We start from the raw sequence: 21455 nt of genomic DNA, 5'->3' as shown, positions 1-21455 counted from the left end.
TATTTTTTAGAATATTTTAGCAGATTAATTAAAACAATAATCTTGAGCCTCTACAAATATTACACTTCTGGCAAAGATTCCAGCAGCCACAGCCAACTATACTATATGACACACTCAGAATCCTCTCCAGGCTCCACTCCCTTGTTGTCCAAATCAACTATAATGTTAAAACAAGGAGAGGATGAAAGTAAGTATTTAAAATTTTAATTGAGTTCTTGGAAATTCTTGAAATGTGCATGTCCGCTCAAAAGACATTTGCTTTTTCTAGAAGACTTAAAGAAAACTTCTGGAACCTGTTGGCCTTTAAGTAATGGGATCCCTTAGATGAGGATTCTCAGATGTTAGTGAGCAGAATGTCTAGGTGCCACCCCCAGAGACTCATCTCAGGGCCAGGGCGTGGGGTGGGGGTCCCCGCTTTTACCAATGGCCAGGGTGATGCTGAGGTAGGTGGCCAGAGAGCCTTTCTTTAGGAAGTACTGTTGTAGCTGGGAAGAATTCAACCACAGGCTTGAACTCTGCCAGAGGACAGGGGAGTCAAAGAGGTTGGTGGGGGAGGCTGGGGGAGATACCTTTATTCCTACTATTCAGAGGTTGAGAAGGTAAGAGGGGGCTCTTTTTACTCAAGAGCATAGCATTTATATGTGTCATACTGGTCCCACCTCAAAACCAGTTCAACCACTCAAAAACACAAGAGAAACTTATATTAATAACTAACACTATCTTCTGGCTAGTGAGCCAAAAAGACAAAAACCAATCGCATTTACTAAATTTCTTCCAAGATGTGAAATGGTATGAGGACCACTTATGATTCTTAGAATATCAGAATGCTTGACATAAAAGATGCATGTGACAGTTTTTATTTTCCAGCAAGGTCTGTGTACTAGGTAACAAATTTCAAAACTATGATCCTGGAACAGAAGCAGTTCTGTAATTTTGTTTTGAAATATAACTGAAGTTCCATAAAAAGCCACCAAGAGGAGCTCAAGACTTGATATAACAGAAACCCCACTTGTCCTGGCTCACTAAAAATATACTTGACGAAACTACAAATTCTTATACATATCTTCAATAGGTTTAGGAAAAACAGGAAGCCTCTGATTTTTCTTGTGAAATTTACATCACTACTAGAGACAGGAAGAAACATTATAATTTCTCCCTCAACTTCTCCTAAGTACAAATTCAATTTTCTAGACGAGTTCTAAAAAGTTGCCAGCCAGTCTTAAACATTCACTGGAGGAAATGTGTACTTCATACTGATGTTACACATACTTGGAAGGTGCACATGAAAGTGCGAGCTTCAGAAAAAAATATTCAAACTGAAAGTGCAATGACCAAAGGATGCCCTCACTTAGGCTGGTTCATATTTACAAATATAAAAAGAATGATTTTTGAATCTCACTTGCTAACCAATAGCAAACTGAATAATATAGGTTGGGAAAGTTACAGTTTCTCAAGAATAAGCCTACTGTAAGAAAGGAACTTGGGGTTTGTATTACTCTAGAACACTTACTTGTTTCCAAGTCAGATTAACATTCCAATTTAAACAATTTCACAGAAGGTTGCAAAAACCTCTATTCCACCAATAACATCAGTTATTTAATTCCTCATAGGTTTAACATCCATCTGGAGACCTGTCAGAATTATTTGAATAAGTCTATCTTAACAAGAAATAGACCACTTTTCAGATTCTTGGAAAGAAGAATTATCTAATGTGATTTCTTAACAAGGGAAGTGAATATACTTCCTGGAAAAATTATTGCAATTATGATCTTTCATCCTCCCCCAGAAACTCATTCTTTATTAAACCTCTGTCATTATTTGGAGCTTCTCTCTATGTATTTTGCTTCGCTTCCAGCCTGCAGGAAGTTCAAGTGTGGAGGAGAACCCCGTGGAAGAGGGCTGAGTAGGTGGGTGGGACCTACTCTGTTCCGTTATCTTTGTTGTAAAATTGGTGTGCAGTGATCAACAGCACAGGCAGAAACAATTTCCCAGAAGAAGCCAAAACATTCAGCCATCAGCAGACAGTTAGTTAAGAACCCAGAGGAGATGGGGTGTTGCGTTAGAGCTATTACCTCACAGGATGATGACTGAGTGCGGTAACTTGGCACGATCTTGAAGGTGATACTCCCCCGCATTTCCCGCTGGAGGAAACAGAAAGGAGAGCTCTTTGAACAAACAAATGTTGCACACAACAACGTGTAAGAAACCACTGAAAACGTTTCGGGGGTATTTAGTGCAAGCCAGCCGAGAGTGCAGGGGCCTAAAAACGAAACCGAGTTACAAAAGCAGGAACTGCTCACAGTAACAAAGGAGGCTGTTCCTGGGAACAGCCCAGCAAAGTCAAGGCTGACTGCCCTGTTCACACAGCAATGGTGCAACAGACCTCTGACGGTGATCTTTTCATAGATGCGGAGACAACTTTAAGTGACATGCCTTTCGAAAGTGAATACAAGTTGAAATGGACTACAGAACAAGTAATTATGTAAGAATTATATTTGGGAGGCTACATGATGATGGTGTACTCCATAAAATCTGCTTTTTATTTCATAATTTAGGCCTTAGTTTTGACTGTCAGTGACGGTGTGGTGCTTATTGTACCTTCAGTAGATATGAATAGCACAGGAGGCTGCTACACTGTGGTGGGAAGAAGGTGCAGGACCAGAGGTCTAAACATCTCGCTCTGCTCGCCAGGGCCTCTCATTCTGCAGCCCCCAGCCTGCCCCAATCCAAAGCCTAATTTGAACACCAGTTTTGGATATATATGGTAAAAAATGGCCTGGTCTATCATGACTTTCCTTTCCCCTGCTCTATAGAGAAATCCCATATAGCTGGCTATGACTCAGCTACACAGGAAAGCGGTTTCTGACATTGCTGATGTCAGCAGAGTTGAAGTCAGTGAGAAACTAGTTCACAAGTATGCACAACTGCAAAGGTTTTCTTTAAACATCTGCTCACTAAGAACCAGGAGACAAAGGACTGAAAGGAGAATGTTCAAGCCCACACTGCTGAAAATGGGCAAAATGTTTCTAAGCTCTGCTGTATGTAAACATTTTTCTAGTTCTCAGTTTCTATGAATGTTGCACAAGTCCACATAGATGATGGTACCAGATTACAAAAGAATACCCCTTATTTGTGCATTAATAAACAAGTTAATGAACTGAAAGTCAATTTCAGAAAAAGAGATTTTCATTTACTCACAAGCATTTTTTGCAGCTGTTCCACTGTTTGGTTGGCTACACTGATGCCATTGATTTCTCGAATTTCATCTCCAACATGAAGTGTACCTAAGAAATCACACAAAATTATAAACATGAAATGATATATACTTTTATAATAATAAAATCCAAAGTCAGCAAGGTAAGTAATTTTTAAAAATTAAGCTAAATAGTGAAGGCTAATATTTCAGAACCAGGTATGAGTTAGGCTCATATAGTAAACTCGCCAAAACAGATACACCTAACTTATGGAGGACACAGTTTTGAAAGATGACTGTAAAAATATGCTTATTTTTCTGAGAGAGTCCTTATGTATATAGCTGTTTAAAGCTATGACTTCCAGATGCGGCCTGTCTGGATTCATATCTCTGCTTCATCATGTACTAGCTTCAAGATCTTGGGTAACTTATTGAAAATTTCCCTGAAAACTCATATTTATAAAATGGAGGTGAAAATAGTATCTATCTCATAGGATTGTTGTAAAGATTGCTGCTGCTGCTGCTGTTGCTAAGTCGCTTCAGTCGTGTCCGACTCTGTGCGACCCCATAGATGGCAGCCCACCAGGCTCTGCCGTCCCTGGGATTCTCCAGGCAAGAATACTGGAGTGGGTTGCCATTTCCTTCTCCAGTGCATGAAAGGGAAAAGTGAAAGTGAAGTCGCTCAGTCGTGTCCGACTCTTAGGGACCCCATGGACTGCAGCCCACCAGGCTTCTCCCTCCATGGGATTTTCCAGGCAAGAGTACTGGAGTGGGGTGCCATTGCCTTCTCCAGTTGTAAGGATTAAATGAGTTTAATAGATGCAGAGGACTTAGAACTGTTCTTGGCACATAGTGCCATTTAAGTATTTGCTGTTATCATCATAATTATCTACCAAATATGATACAAAGGCTGTTGATTTTTCAAATAATTGTGGTGATACTATCTATATATCAATAAATTTATATTAGACATACTGCAACTTTTTAATAATAATTTGGTAGGCATTTCAGGGTTCTGTCACACTTCAACTAGAAAAAGTGAGAAACAATGGTTAAATAGTGTTATGTGAAATTTTGCTTTATTTATGAAATGCACACACATTTAGTTATTGACTTAACTTCATTATGAAAAGCTCATGGTATCTTTAAGACATACACACTAAAATGCAGATAAATAAAGAGCCTTGTAGTTGCTTCAAAGTAATCCAGGGGCAGTAGGGCAAATACAAGTGAAATCAGTATGGTCACGAATTAACAATAATTCTACCTGGGTTATGGGTATGTAGGTGATCATTGCACTATTCTTTCCACTTTTCTCTACTTGAACTCACTGCACTGTTCTCTCTAACCATGTTTGAAAGTTAACATAAAACAAAAATTTGGGGAATTTTGTCTTCAGTATGGTGGATTAGGCACTCACAGACTCTCTTACAACTATATCCCATGTAGGGCTCACCCATTGAAGTGTTACTGGTCTCACAAAAGGAACGTGAATCCCCAAGAATACTTCCCATTTCCATCCCCACTCTCCCTTCCACAGATAAGAACCCAGTGAGCTGGATCCAGAGTGGTGGCAAAATCAAGATGGAATGAAACCAGTGGGAGGGGTAGATGCCATTGCAGCACTGCCTGCTGACTGCCTTCTGAGTCTTGGGCCAATACCAAGTTAGAGAAGCTAAGCCCAGGATTCTGCACGGAGCCAAGACCCAGTTCAGTGGCACTTGGTGGCAGCTGGTAAAACACAGAACAGATCATTTTTGGAGGAAAGTATTCCCAGTTTAGGCTCCCAGGACTTCTACTAATTTGAGCAAGCAATAAGCTTATAATCAAAGATCACCAAACATACAATAAGGCAAACTATTATGTGAGTCATCATAAAGAGAAGAAATAGATTTAGATCCTCAAGGAGGATAGATGCTGGAATGGTCAGATATAGACTACAGGAATACCTTGTTTTCTTGTGCTTTGCTTTACTGTGCCTCAAAGATAACCACATTTTTTACAGATTGAAGGTTTGTGACAACCCTGTGTTGAGCAAGTCTATCTGCGCCATTTTTCCAACAGCGTTTGCTCACTTCCTGTCTCTGTGTCACATTTTGGTAATTCTCACAATATTTCAAACTTTTTCATCATTATTATAGTCGTTATGGTGATCTGTGATGAGTGATCTCTGCTGTTTTGGGGGTGTTATGAACCGTGCTTATATAAGATGGCAAACGATTGATTGTTGAAATTGCACCAAAGGATTTAGAATATTACATAAACTTAGTTAATAAAGCAGTGGCAGTGTTTGAGAGGATTTACTCCTGTTTTGAATGAGGTTCTACCATGGGTAAAATGCTATCAAGCAGCAGTGCATGCTACAAAGAAACCATTTATGAAAGGAAGAGTCGATCAATGAGGCAAAATTCATCGTTGTCTTATTTTAAGAAACTGCCACAGCCACCACCACCCTGACCAATCAGCAGCCATCAACATCTAGACAATACCGTCCACCAGGAGCAAAGAGTATGATTTGCTGAGGCTTAGATGATGGTTAGCACTTTTAGTAATAAAGTAATTTTAAATTAAAGTATATACATTTTTAAAGACATAATGCTACTGTACACTTAGATGATAGCATAGTACAAACATAACTTTTATGTGCACTGGGAAACAAAAAAATTCATGTGACTCATTTTATTGCAGTGGTCTGAAACCAAGTCTGTAATATCTCTAAGGTATGCCTGTATAAAATAGCTATATGTTAAAGAAAAAGAAAGAAAGGGACCTTTTTTGCAAGGATGAGCATGCAACAAGAGATTATCAGATGTGAACAGACAGATCTGAAAATAAGAATAAGAACAAGTGACTAGTACTTCTAGAAAGGGAAAAATATAATCAGTAGCATAAGTCAATGAATGGATGAGTTGAACAGGAGTTCAGATATGGTTGAAGAGTTTCAGCTCATTGGAAGACATAACCAAATAAATTAACTAGACTGCAGGTCAGAGAAATAAGGAGATAAGGAAGGTAGGAAACAAGAAATAAAACATGAAAAAGATATTAAGAGATACGGAGGGAATGTCTAACACACATCTACCTAGAGTTCAGAAGGAGATGATGGAGAGAATGAAGAGGCAATATTTTAAGAAATATGGTTGCAAATTTTCTTGAATGATGCAAACATGATCACACACCTCCAGGAAGAATAATGTATCCCAAATAGGATAAATAAAAAGAAAGCCATGCCAGGAGGTAGTAAAACTACAGAACATCAAAGACAAAGAGCTTAAAAAGTCCAGGGAGAAAGGAGAGATCACCTACAAAGTAAGGACAATAGTAGTGACACCAGACTTCTCAAGATCAAACAACAGATGCCAAAAGAAAATGGAATGGTAACCATTAACCTAAAATTGTGCTCTCAGCAAGCAAAAGTAATCAAGATTGAGGTGGAAATGAAATATTTACAGATAACACCACCTGAGGGAGTTTATCAACAAGAGACTATCACTAAAGGAACTATAAAGGATATAGTTTAGGAAGAACAAAAAATGCTCACCAAAGGGTGGTCTGTAATGCAAAAGGAATAATAAACAAACAAAATCGTAAACATTTATGTAAATTCAAACAACAATGGTCATGTATTTTAAGAATAATTTCAAATTTGTGGATTTAAAATAGGACAGAATAAAAATGCTGGGCAAGAATAATATGTTAGTCAAGTAAGAAAGTGAAGTCGCTCAGTTGTGTCCGACTCTTTGCGACCCCATGGACTGAAGCCTACGAGCCTCCTCTGTCTATGGGATTTTCCAGGCAAGAGTACTAGAGTGGGTTGCCATTTCCTTCTCCAGGGGATCTTCCTGTCCCAGGGATCGAACCCTGATCTACCGCATTGCAGGCAGACGCTTTACCATCTGAGCCACCGGGGAAGCACATGTAAGTCAAGAATGGGATCTAACTTGATTCCAGTGTTTTTGTATTCTTTGAGTTCAGTTCAGTTCAGTTGCTCAGTCGTGTCCAACTCTTTGCAACCCCATGAATCCCAGCACGCCAGGCCTCCCTGTCCATCACCAACTCCCGGAGTTTACCCAAACCCATGTCCATCGAGTCAGTGATGCCATCCAGCCATCTCATCCTCTGTCGTCCCCTTCTCCTCCTGCCCCCAATCCTTCCCAGCATCAGGGTCTTTTCCAATGAGTCAACTCTTTGCATGAGGTGGCCAGAGTATTGGAGTTTCAGCTTCAACATCAGTCCTTCCAATGAACACCCAGGACTGATCTCCTTTAAGATGGACTGGTTGGATCTTCTTGCAGTCCAAGGGACTCTCAAGAGTCTTCTCCAACACCACAGTTCAAAAGCATCAATTCTTCGGTGCTCAGCTTTCTTCACCGTCCAACTCTCACATCCATACATGACCACTGGAAAAACCATAGCCTTGACTAGATGGACCTTTGTTGGCAGAGTAATGTCTCTGCTCTTAAATATGCTATCTAGGTTGGTCATAACTTTCCTTCCAAGGAGTAAACGTCTTTTAATTTCAAGGCTGCAATCACCATCAGCAGTGATTTTGGAGCCCCCCAAAATAAAGTCTGACACTGTTTCCACTGTTTCCCCATCTACTTCCCATGAAGTGATGGGACCAGATGCCATGATCTTAGTTTTCTGAATGTTGAGCTTTAAGCCAACTTTTTGACTCTCCTCTTTCACTTTCATCAAGAGGCTCCTTAGTTCTTCACTTTCTGCCATAAGGGTGGTGTCATCTGCATATCTGAGGTTATTGATATTTCTCCCGGCAATCTTGATTCCAGCTTGTGTTTCTTCCAGCCTAGCGTTTCTCATGATGTATTCTGCATATAAGTTAAATAAGCAGGGTGACAATATACAGCCTTGACGTACTCCTTTTCCTATTTGGAACCAGTCTGTTGTTCCATGTCCAGTTCTAACTGTTGCTTCCTGACATGCATACAGGTTTCTCAAGAGACAGGTCAGATGGTCTGGTATTCCCATCTCTTTCAGAATTTTCCACAGTTTATTGTGATCCACACAGTCAAAGGCTTTGGCATAGTTGATAAAGCAGAAATAGATGTTTTTCTTTGAGAGAGTGGAATTAATATACTGTTTCCCTTTAGCATGAAAGTGGAAAGTGAAAGTCGCTAAGTTGTGTCTGACTCTTTGTGACCCCATGGACTGTGGCCTGCTAGGCTCCCCTGTTCTTGGGATTCTCCAGGCCAGAATACTGGAGTGGGTATAGCTGTTCCCTTCCCTAGGGATTGAACCCAGGTCTCCCGCATAGCAGGTGTCTGTCTGAGTAATCATATGTCAAGTTAAATATGTATGACAAGTTTTCAAGGTAACCACCTAAAAATAGAAATAGAGTGCTGAAAGTCTAAGCTACCGGGGAGGAATGGAACAAACATGAAGAAAAAAATCAGTTAAAATATGGAATAAATATTTAAAAAAAACCCCAAGATGATAGAAATCATTACAATAAATATTAATGGACTATCCTTGCCCATTAAAAGATAGCAATCAGAAAGTGAAAGTGAAAGTCACTCAGTTGTGTCCAACTCTTTGTGACCCCATGGACTGTACAGTCCATGGAATTCTCCAGGCCAGAATACTGGAGTGGGTAGCCTTTCCCTTCTCCAGGGGATCTTCCCAACCCAGGGATCGAACCCAGGTCTCTTGCATTGCAGGAGAATTTTTTGCAATCATCAGAGGGCACTACAAAATGAAAACCCCAGATTTAGAAATGTTTGTAAGACACACTCTACAGCACACAGGCACAGAATGGTTAGAAATAAAAGAATAGAAGAAGAAAATAACTAAAATAAAGCTGGAATAACTACATTAAAATAAAATAGGTTTTAAGTAGAAGGTATAATAAGGACAGACATGGTTACCAGGCTTCTATGCTCCTAATATAACAGCCTTGAATATACACATTGAGAGATCTATAGGTAGAAATAGAAAAACTCAACCATTATAATTGGAATATTTCAATAATTATTGATAGGTCAAACAGAAAAAAAATTAGTCAATATATAGACTGTTTGAACAACAATTAACCTCAAGCAATCATATAGAGAACTCTGCATGTAACAGGAATAAAATAGTCTTCTTAGGTACAACATGGACCATTTATAAAAATGATGAAAGGTCTATGCCATAAAGCAAATCTCACCAAACCTCAACAAAATGGTGTCATATAGACCGCATTCTCTGACTCCAGTGCAATTAAGTTAGAAGTAAAACACAAAAAGATAGATAGGAAACCCTCTTAAATGTGGCACATAAAAACACCTCTAAATAACTTGTAGGTCAATGAAAAATATAATAATAGAGATGTTAAAAATACTTGTAACTGAATTACCATAAAAATGCTTCATCTCAAAACATCTCAAAAGATAAAACAGTACTTCAAGAGGTAGAGTTTAATCTTAAATACATAGAGATGAAGAAAGACTGGAGTAAATGAACCAAGTGTCAGATCTTAAAAGTTAGATAAAACCAATAGAAAGTAGAAGGAAGGAGAAAATAAAAAAATAGGTCATGAAACAATAAAATAGGTAAGTTGATCAGGAGGAAAAAGACAAGGCACATATAAATGACATTAGGAAAAAACATGGGTACATAATTACAGAGACAGTAGAAATATTAATAAAAAGGTAAGAGGACACTAAGAAGAAGCTTACTAGAATAATTTTAAAAACTTAAAAATTTTCAGGAAAATGTAATTTACCAAACTCACTCAAGATATAGAAAGCCTGACCAGCCTTATGAATGTTAAAGAAATTGACAGTGGTAAAAAAAAAATATTCCTTAAAACAAAACATCAAACACCAGGCCTTGATTGTTTTATAGGCAAGTTCTACTAAACTTTCAGGCTACAAATCATTCCAATATTATACAATATTCAGAGAATTTATGAAGAGAGTTTCTCCAAGTCATTTTATGAGGCCAAGGTAACTTTGAAACTAAAATCAGACAGAAAAACGTAGGAAAGGAAAATTAACCACAGGCCAGTCTCACAATTGCAATCACAAAAATCTAAAACAAAATAATAGTACACAGAATCAAGTAGTACGTACCAAATGATAATACACAATGACTACACTGGGCTTATCTGAGAAATGCTGGGGAGGTTATCATTAGGAAATCTTTAAAAGTCATTCATGACATTAAAATAAAATAAAATAAATCATCTTTTTTTAAAAATAAATTTATTTATTTTAGTTGGGGGCTAATTACTTTACAATATTGTAGTAGTTTTTGCCATACATTGACATGAATCAGCCATGGGTTTACATGTGTTCCCCTTCCTGGACCCCCCACCCACCTCTCTCCCCATCCCATCCCTCTGGGTCATCCCATTGCCCCAGCCCTGAGCATTTGTCTCATGCATCGAACCTGGAATGGTGTTCTGTTTCACATATGATAATATACATGTTTCAATGCTATTCTGCCAGAACGTCCCACCCTCACCTTCTCCCTCAGAGTCCATAAGACTGTTCTATGCATCTGTGTCTCTTATTCTGTCTCGCATATAGGGTTATCGTTACCATCTTTCAAATTCCATATATATGCATTAGTATACTGTATTGGTGTTTTTCTTTCTGGCTTACTTCACTCTGTATAATGGGCTCCAGTTTCATCCATCTCAATAGAACCGATTCAAATGTATTTTTTTTAATGGCTGAGTAATATTCCATTGTGTGTATGCACCACAGCTTCCTTATCCATTCGTCTGCTGATGGACATCTAGGTTGCTTCCATGTCCTGGCTATTGTAAACAGTGCTGCGATGAACATTGGGGTACACGCGTCTCTTTCAATTCTGGTTTCCTCGGTGTGTATGCCCAGCAGTGGGATTGCTGGGTCATATGGCAGTTCTATTCCCAGTTTTTTAAGGAATCTCCACACTGTTCTCCATAGTGGCTGTACTAGTTTGCATTCCCACCAACAGTGTAAGAGGGTTCCCTTTTCTCCACACCCTCTCCAGCATTTATTGCTTGTAGAGTTCCTAACACCATACACAAAAATAAACTCAAAATGGATTAAAGATCTAAACGTAAGACCAGAAACTATAAAACTCCTAGAGGAAAACATAGGCAAAACACTCTCCGACATAAATCACAGCAGGATCCTCCATGACTCACCTCCCAAAATATTGGAAATAAAAGCAAAAATAAACAAATGGGACCTAATTAAAATTAAAAGCTTTTGCACAACAAAGGAAACTATAAGCAAGGTGAAAAGACAGCCTTCAGAATGGGAGAAAATAATAGCAAATGAAGCAACAGACAAACAATTAATCTCAAAAATATACAAGCAACTCCTGCAGCTGAATTCCAGAAAAATAAACGACCCAATCAAAAAATGGGCCAAAGAACTAAACAGACATTTCTCCAAAGAAGACATACAGATGGCTAACAAACACATGAAAAGATGCTCAACATCACTCATTATTAGAGAAATGCAAATCAAAACTACAATGAGGTACCATTTCACACCAGTCAGAATGGCTGCTATCCAAAAGTCTACAAGCAATAAAATAAATCTTAGCAGATGCAGAAGAAGCATTTGATAAAATTCGAAACTCAGTCATAATTTAAATGTCCAGTAACTAAGAATATAAAAGAACTTCCTCAGCTCTAATAAAAAAGTGTCTACTAAGAATCTATAGTAAACATTCTTCTTCATGAGGAAACATTGGAAAGCTACCTCTTAAAAACAAGAATAGGACAAGGATACCCACTATACCACTTCTATTAAAGACAGCAGGGGCTAGCCAGTGTGGTAATAAAAGAAAAAGAGATTAAAGAAATAATGACGTTGTAACTTTACTGAATTTACACTAAATTGTTAAAAATAATAAGCAAAAAATCCCTACAGGATTCTAAAACCAAATATCCTTCTGTGTGAGTGCTATCAACTCATGAAACCTATAGACTGCTCTGAAGGTAGCAGTAATGCCAGGCACCATCTGTGTACATACATAAGCAGTCATCTCTAAAGAGGACAAGAAGGCACTAAAAGGCTGATGGTGTTACCTCTTGCTCTCCAGGGTGAAGGAAAGAGGTGTTAAGCACAAATACAACATGATCTCAAAGAAAGGAAGTCTAATTTTTGGACAGGAGAATCACTTTTGGATCAGGCTCTAAATACTAATGCATATAACACAGTCGCTTCAAAGAGGAGCCTAAACCTATATGTCCAAATCTTATCCACTGGAGAGTTAACAGTAGTTCCACTTTCTCAAAAAATCATTTTTTGTCTACTTCAGTCCTTAGTGAATTCCCTTCTCAACTGCATTTACTACAGCAGGTGTTAAGAACTTAATCACAGATTTGATCTTTCTTATTTTACCATTGAAATATTATATTGTTATTTATCAAACTCTAATTTCCTAATTCATAAATAGTATATCTCATTCCTGAATGAATTAGTCAACTGTAATTTAACTTTGCAAGTGTATATACATATATCTTATATCCCATGGTAGATGTCTTCCATATATCCTGGGACCCATATGATACTTCAGTTTATCTCCCATGGCCTCTAATAAGTCAGGATCTAAAGAGTGACTCAGAGATGCTCCAGCAACAGAACTGTATAGTATAACTGAAGCATGTGGAGATGAATACAAGCGAGTGCAGGCCAACAGTGATTAAAACCAAAGACAGATAAATCATTTATATAAATCATCAATCAAACTGATTTTTTATATGGATCATAAAACACTATACTATATGAAAAAAAATCTAAGGTAGGAAAGAAAGAATTATATATGGAACTCACCTTGCCTGTGAATCATGCCCCCATGCATGATTCTTGCAACGATACAGTGATTTAGTTCATTCATTTTTAAAGTGATTCCCTGTAAAAAGTTAAGCAAAAATAGAATTACTATGAGAGGGCATTCTTTTTATATCTGTGATTATGCTGTAGATAACCTTAACTACAAAAGTAGGAAAACATGAAAGAAAATATGGAAAATGGAGGAGAAAACTCCACTATGCCATGACAGAAATATTAATTTTTATATTTTGGTTACTCTAACAATAGCATACATATATTTTATATAATGCTTTTCAATCTTATAAGTATTTTCCATGTTGCTAATTCTCTACTTGGTCATGATGTATTTTTCTTTTTTGAGGTATGGATTTGTTTAGAATTTGTGCATCTAAATACATGAGGGTTACTGGTCTGTAGCTTTCTTTACTCGCAAAATGTCTGGTTTTGGTATCAGGGTAATGCCAGTAGCTATTATACCTCTTCCTCCTCCTTTTCATCAAAAATAGTAAGTTGGGAAGAATTCTTTCCTTTTCAATGTTTTGGGAGGAGTCTGTGTACAATTGGTACTGTTTCTTTATTATATGTTTGGTAGAATTTACCAGTAAAGCCATCTTTAGTTTTCTTTGAGGATTCTTTGAGTTTTCTTTGAGGGATTTTTTAAAAAACTAACTTCAATTTTTAAATAGTATAGGGCAATTCAGTTTATTCCAAAGTGAATTTTGGTAGTTTGTCTCCCCAAAAATGTGTCTGTTTAATTTAGGTTGTTGAATTTATTGACATATGTCACTTCTCTTATGCATGATATTGGTAATTAGTGTCTTCACCCCCACACCTGATTGATCTGATATTGTCAAAGGAAGAGCTTGTTTTATTGATTTTTTTTATTGTTTCACTTTCTATTTCATTGATTTCCACTTTGATCTTTATTATTTCTTTTCTTTTACTCACTTTGGGTTTAATTTGCTCCTTTTTTTGGCTCTAGTTTCTTAAGGTAGAAGCTGAGGTCATTGTTTTAAGATATTTCTTTTTTTAAGACTGGTATTTAGTGCTACACTTTTCTCCCTAAGTACTGTTTTAGCAGTATTCCACAAGTTCTGGTATGTTGTGATTTCATTTTCATTCACTTCAAAATACTTTAAAATTTCTCTTTTGATTGCTTCTTTCATCCATGGGTTATTTGGAATTGTATAATTTAGTTTTCAAGTGCTTGGGGATTTCTCCTGACATCTTTCTGTTATTCATTTCTAATCTGATTACATTGTGGCCTGAGAATATACTTTGATATTAATATAGTCATTCCAGCTTCCTTTTGATTAATGTCATCATAGTATATCTTTTTCCAGTCTTTTCCTTTAAAATGATTTGTTTTCATTTATAAAGCATTTCTTGTGGGCAATATATAATTTGGTCTTGCTTCCCTCCTATACCCCAATCTGACAATCTCTACTTTTTAATTTGGAAGAATTTAGACAATTTATATTTAATATGATTACCAATTACTGATGAATATATCTTTTTGCTATTTGATTTCTATATGTCCCATCTCTCCTATGCTCCCCTTTTCTTAATTCTTTTGGATTAGTTTATTTATTTTCATTCTATCTTCCCCTCCCGTTTTATTAGCTATAATTGTTTTGTTGTTTTAGTGGTTGCTTTAGGGTTTATAGCATACATCTTTAACTTATCAGTCTACCTTCAAGTGATATTATACCATGTGAAATGTATTATAAGAATCTTATAACAGTATACTTCCACTTCCTTCCTCCTGACTTTTGTGCTGTTATATATTTTACTTTTACATGTTAAAAAATCCCAAACACATTGCTACTATTTTTGTTTAGGCTTCCATTTACCTTTCAGAGAGATTTAAATGATAAGGATATCCTTTAACATTTATTACACTGTAAGTCTACTGAATTCTTTCAGTTTTGGTAAGTCTGAAAATGTCTTTATTTTGCCTTTTTTTAATTAGTGTTTTTAAAAATACTATTTTATCTTTTAAATTAATTTTTATTGGAGTACAGTTGCTTTACAATGTTGTGTTAGTTCCTTGCTGCACAGCAAAGCGAATCATATATATATGCATATCATATACATATATCTGCTCTTTTTAAGATTTCTTTCCTATTTAGGTCACCACAGAGCATCAAGTAGAGTTCCTTGTGCTAAATGGTAGGTTCTCATTTTATACATATAAGTGTACATATGTCAGTTCAGTTCAGTCGCTCAGTCGTGTCTGACTCTTTGCGACCCCATGAACCACAGCACACCAGGCCTCCCTGTCCATCACTAACTCCCTAAGTCCACCCAAACCCATGTCCATCAAGTCCGTGATGCCATCCAGCCATCTCATCCTCTGTCGTCCCCTTCTCCTCCTGCTCTCAATCTTTCCCAGCATCAGGGTCTTTTCCAATGAGTCAGCTCTTTGCATCAGGTGGCCAAAGTATTGGAGTTTCAGCTTCAACATCAGTCCTTCCAATGAACACCCAGGACTGATCTCCTTTAGGATGGACTGCTTGGATCTCCTTGCAGTTCAAGGGACTCTCAAGAGTCTTCTCCAACACCACAGTTCAAAAGCATCAATTCTTCGGTGCTCAGCGTTCTTTATAGCCCAACTCTTACATCCATACATGACCACTGGAAAAACCATAGCCTTGACTAGACAGATCTTTGTTGGCAAAGTAATGTCTCTGCTTTTTAATATGCTATCTAGGTTGGTCATAACTTTCCTTCCCAGGAGTAAGCATCTTTTAATTTCATGGCTGCAGTCACCATCTGCAGTGATTTTGGAGCCCAGAAAAATAAAGTCAGCCACTGTTTCCACTGTTTCCCCATCTATCTGCCGTGAAGTGATGGGACCGGATGCCATGATCTTAGTTTTCTGAACGTTGAGCTTTAAGCCAACTTTTTCACTCTCCACTTTCACTTTCATCAAGAGGCTCTTTAGTTCTTCTTCATTTTCTGCCATAAGGGTGGTGTCATCTGCATATATGAGGTTATTGATATTTCTCCCGGCAATCTTGATTCCAGCTTGTGCTTCCTCCAGCCCCACGTTTGTCATGATGTACTCGGCATATAAGTTAAATAAGCAGGGTGACAATATACAGCCTTGACGTACTCCTTTTCCTATTTGGAACCAGTCTGTTGTTCCATGTCCAGTTCTAATTGTTGCTTCCTGACATGCATACAGGTTTCTCAAGAGGCAGGTCAGGTGGTCTGGTATTCTCATCTCTTTCAGAATTTTCCACAGTTTATTGTGATCCACACAGTCAAAGGCTTTGGCATAGTCAATGAAGCAGAAATAGATGTTTTTCTGGTACTCTCTTGCTTTTTCAATGATTCATTGGATGTTGGCAATTTGATCTCTGGTTCCTCTGCCTTTTCTAAAACCAGCCTGAACATATGTCAGTTCCAATTTACCAATTTGTCCCACCCCTGCTCTCCCCCTTGGTAACCATAAGTTTGTTCTGTACATCTGTGACTTTGTTTCTGCTTTGCTAGTAAGTTCATCTCTACCATTTTTCTAGACTCCACATATGCTGCTGCTGCTAAGTCGCTTCAGTCGTGTCTGGCTCTGTGCGACCCCATAGACGGCAGCCCACCAGGCTCCCCCGTCCCTGGGATTCTCCAGGCAAGAACACTGGAGTGGAGTGCCATTTCCTTTTCCAATGCATAAAAGTGAAAGTGAAGACTCCACATATAAGTGATACTATATTTGTTTTTCTCTGACTTCACTCTGTATGAAAATCTCTAGGTCCATCCACATCTCTGCAAATGGCACCATTTCATTCATTTTTACAGCCAAATATTTCAAAATTCCAACAGTATTCTAGTACACACACACACACACACACGTCTTCTTTATCCATTCCTCTGTTGATGGACATTTACGTTGCTTCCATGACTTGGCTATTGTAAATAGTGCTATAATGAACACTGGGGTGCATGCATCTTTTCAAATTATGGTTTCCTCCAGATATACGTCTAGGAGTGGGATTGCTGGGTCATATGGTAGGTCTATATTTTAGTTTTTTGGAACCTCCATACTGTTCTATATAGTTTGCTTTTATTTTATGATAGATAATTATACTGGGTTTATTAGAATTCTAAGTTGAGAGGTTTTTTCCTCCCTAGTACTTTAAAATTATTGTTTTCTTGATTATAATGTTTCTCATAAGAGATCTGATATCACTCTTATCTTTGTTCCCTTGTATGTAACATTTCCTCTTTATCTCTGTTTTTAAGATCTTCTGTTTATCACAGGTTCTAAGCAGTTTGATTATGATGTACCTTGGTGTTGTTTTCTTCATGTGTCTTGTGCTTGGGGTTCATTGTGGTTCTTGTATCTGCAGATTTATAGTTTTCATCAAATTTGGAATGTTTTCAGCCATTGTTTCTTCAAAAACATTTTGTTTCTTCCTCACCCTCTTCTCCCTCATAGATTCCAATGAACCAAATATTAGTTTGCTTGAAGTTGTCCCACAGCTCAGCGATATTCTTTTCATTTCTCAAAATTCTTTTTTCTTTCTGCATTTTGTTTTGGGTAGTTTCTATTGCTATGTCTTTTGAGTACACTAATCTATTCTTCTGAAATGTCTAAACTGCCATTAAATCCCATAGTGCAATTTTCCTGCTAATTCTAATACTGCTGTCAGTTACTTTTTTATTTCTATATTCTTAAGCTTTGTCCTGGGATATAGTTCAGTTATTTGGAAAGAGTGATCCTTTGGGCCTTGCTTTCAGGATTTGTTAAGGCGGGTCTGGAGCAATTCTCTGTCTAGGGCTAATAATTCCTCATTATTGAGGCAAGACCTTCCTAAGCACTCCACACAATGCCCCTTGAATTGGTTTTTCTAGTCTGGGTGGTGGGAACAGACAGTGAGTGTTGGGCACTGTTCCCTCTCATCCTTTTGGATGGCCTTTCTTGGCTCTGAGTAGGTTCCTGTCATAAACGTGCAGATCATTATTCAGATAAATCTATGAGGGGGACCCTCTAGAGTTTTCTCTCTGTGTAGCTCTCTCCACTTCAGCACTCTGTCCTATGAATGTTATTGCTTTGGTCTTCCCAGGCCCACAGCTCTGTGTCCTCAGGGAGTCCGCCTGCTCTGCCTCAGTTTCCCCTCAACATGCTGTGGCCTGGAAACTCTCTCATGTCAGTAAGGTAGGACAATCACTGGGCTCACCTTATTTGCTTCCTGTTTCTTAAGGATCACTGTCCTTTGCTGCCAGATGCCCAATATCTTGAAAACAGCTCTTTCATTGTTGCGTGTGTTCTTTTTTGTTGTTGTTGTTGTTTCAGGTGAGAAGGTAAATCTGTTCCCTGTTACTCCACCTTGGTCAGAAGTGGAACCTCTGTATTCTTAATGCCAGAATACTATTCTATGGAATAGATTATAGCTTTTTGTTTTTAATTACAAGCCTTCTGGACTGGTCTTTTTAAAAAATATTTATTTATTTATTGGCTGTGCTGGGTCTTCATTGCTACATGCAGGCTTTCTCTAGTTGTGGTGACTGGGGATTATTCTTTAGATGTGGTGTGTGGGCTTCTCACTGTGGTGGCTTCTCTCATTGTGGAGCACAGGCTTTATAGTGCGGGGCTTCAGTAGTTGCGGCTTGCAGGCTCTCGAGCGCGGGCTCAGTAGTTGGGGTGCATGGACTTAGTTGCCCCATGGTGTGTGGAATCTTCCTGGATCAGGGATCAAATCCATGTCCCCTGCATTGGCAGGCAGATTCCCAACCACTGGACCACTGGGGAAGTCCAATTACAACTCTTACTTTCCAGTTATTCACCATTGTAAGACAAGCTTTCATAAACATATCTTTTTACTAGACTTGGTTCATTCTAAGAATCACATGGAGACCTTTTAGATAATACTGATTTTTAATTTCACTTTTTGGATTAGTCTGGAATAGAGCCCAGATCTATATTTTTTAACAAGCTCCTTCAATGAAAACTGGTCTTGAATTTGAGATGATTGGGGGTAGCAGGACTCTGTCTTATCTTCTTCACCGGAAAATAACACTGTTAGAAAGTTCCATGAAAATATTTGAGACTTTATAACCTAGACCCCGCCTGAATTTGTACAATTCTACAACAGAGGTTCGTGACATTGTACAGGAGACAGGGATCAAGAAAATCCCCATGGAAAAGAAATGCAAAAAAGCAAAATGGCTGTCTGAGGAGGCCTTACAGATAGCTTGGAAGAGAAGAGAAGGGAAAAGCAAAGGAGAAAAGGAAAGATATTCCCATCTGAATGCAGAGTTCCAAAGAATAGCAAGGAGAGATAAGAAAGCCTTCCTCAGCAATCAGTGCAAAGAAATAGAGGAAAACAACAGATTGGGAAAGACTAGAGATCTCTTCAAGAAAATTAGAGATACCAAAGGAACATTTCATGCAAAGATGGGCTCGATAAAAGACAGAAATGGCATGGACCTAACAGAAGCAGAAGATATTAAGAAGAGGTGGCAGGAATACACTGAAGAACTGTACAAAAAAGATCTTCACGACCCAGATAATCACGATGGTGTGATCACTCACCTAGAGCCAGACATCCTGGAATGTGAAGTCAAGTGGGCCTTAGAAAGCATCACTACAAACAAAGCTAGTGGAGGTGATGGAATTCCAGTTGAGCTATTTCAAATCCTCAAAGGTGATGCTGTGAAAGTGCTGCACTCGATATGCCAGCAAATCTGGAAAACTCAGCAGTGGCCACAGGACTGGAAGAGGTCAGTCTTCATTCCAATCCCAAAGAAAGGCAATGCCAAAGAATGCTCAAACTACCGCACAGTTGCACTCATCTCACATGCTAGTAAAGTAATGCTCAAAATTCTCCAAGCCAGGCTTCAGCAATACGTGAACCGTGAACTTCCAGATGTTCAAGCTGGTTTTAGAAAAGGCAGAGGAACCAGAGATCAAATTGCCAATATCCGCTGGATCATCGAAAAAGCAAGAGAGTACCAGAAGAACATCTATTTCTGCTTTATTGACTATGCCAAAGCCTTTGACTGTGTGGATCACAATAAACTGTGGAAAATTCTGAAAGAGATGGGAATACCAGACCATCTGACCTGTCTCTTGAGAAACCTGTATGCAGGTCAGGAAGCAACAGTTAGAACTGGACATGGAACAACAGACTGGTTCCAAATAGGAAAAGGAGTCCATCAAGGCTGTATATTGTCACCCTGCTTATTTAACTTATATGCAGAGTACATCATGAGAAACGCTGGGCTGGAAGAAACACAAGCTGGAATCAAGATTGCCGGGAGAAATATCAATAACCTCAGATATGCGGATGACACCACCCTTATGGCAGAAAGTGAAGAAGAACTGAAGAGCCTCTTGATGAAGGTGAAAGAGGAGAGTGAAAAAGTTGGCTTAAAGCTCAACGTTCGGAAAACTAAGATCATGGCATCTGGTCCCATCGCTTCATGGGAAATAGATGGGGAAACAGTGGAAACAGTGTCAGACTTTATTTTTGGGGGCTCCAGAATCACTGCTGATGGTGATTGCAGCCATGAAATTAAAAGACGCTTACTCCTTGGAAGGAAGGTTATGGCCAACCTAGATAGCATATTTAAAAGCAGAGACATTACTTTGCCAACAAAAGTCCATCTAGTCAAGGCTATGGCTTTTCCAGTGGTCATGTATGGATGTGAGAGATGGACGGTGAAGAAAGCTGAGCGCCGCAGAATTGATGCTTTTGAACTGTGGTGTTGGAGAAGACTCTTGAGAGTCCCTTGGACTGCAAGGAGATCCAGTCAATCCATCCTAAAAGAGATCAATCCTGGGTGTTCATTGAAATGTCTGATGTTGAAGCTGAAACTCCAATACTTTGGGCACCTCATGCGAAGGGTTGACTCATTGGAAAAGACCCTAATGCTGGGTAGGATTGGGGGCGGGAGGAGAAGGGGACGACAGAGGATGAGATGGTTGGATGGCATCACCGACTCGATGGACATGGGTTTGGGTAGGCTCCGGGAGTTGGTGATGGACAGAGAGGCCTGGCGTGCTGCAATTCATGGGGTTGCAAGGAGTCGGACACGACTGAGCGACTGAACTGAACTGAACAACATATAACTTTGCACAGTTCCTATTTTGTGGTTCTTAGAAGTGGTAAGCAAGCAATTAAAAAGAAACTGGTTTCCCAAATGTTTCTAGTCCCACATTCAACTGTACCGCTCAAGTTTCATTTCCAACTTGTACATTCAACCAGCACATATGGTTATGAAGAGAGGTGCTCCTGGAAAAATGCTGTAAATTAATGTGTCAGTCAAATCTAATTTCATAAGGAAAATGACAGTACAATGAGGGTTCCATTCTTGAAATTACCAAATTAGCATATTCATTCAACCAATATTACTGTGAACCTGTTATATGGCAGATACTCTGCTAGGCATGGAAGTGAATGAGATAGACAGACAAAAAAAAAGTAGGTAGCCCTATGGAAACTGAGCTCCAGGAAGGGGCAATGTCTTGTCCA

At 38.6% G+C, this 21455-nt stretch overlaps 1 protein-coding gene across 11 annotated transcripts in view; it reads right to left on the bottom strand.

Annotated features, from left to right (window-relative positions):
- The window catches only part of CASK (calcium/calmodulin dependent serine protein kinase), a 385636-nt gene that overhangs the window by 37675 nt on the left and 326506 nt on the right, over positions 1–21455 (bottom strand). For all 11 annotated transcript variants that reach the window (XM_081564446.1, XM_081564438.1, XM_081564440.1 and 8 more), the window contains 3 exons: positions 12976–13054; positions 3199–3284; positions 2073–2141 (listed from right to left, as the gene is read on the bottom strand). In XM_081564446.1, coding sequence (XP_081420572.1) covers positions 2073–2141; positions 3199–3284; positions 12976–13054 — 234 coding nt within the window. The remainder of the gene's footprint in view (positions 1–2072; positions 2142–3198; positions 3285–12975; positions 13055–21455) is intronic.

This window comes from Giraffa tippelskirchi, chromosome X (genome assembly GCF_054371585.1).
Source record: "Giraffa tippelskirchi isolate mGirTip1 chromosome X, T2T-mGirTip1v1.2.pri, whole genome shotgun sequence".
NCBI classification, from domain to species: domain Eukaryota; kingdom Metazoa; phylum Chordata; class Mammalia; order Artiodactyla; family Giraffidae; genus Giraffa; species Giraffa tippelskirchi.
The sequence above is the reverse complement of the archived record's forward strand: the minus strand, read 5'-3'. Positions and strand labels throughout refer to the sequence as shown.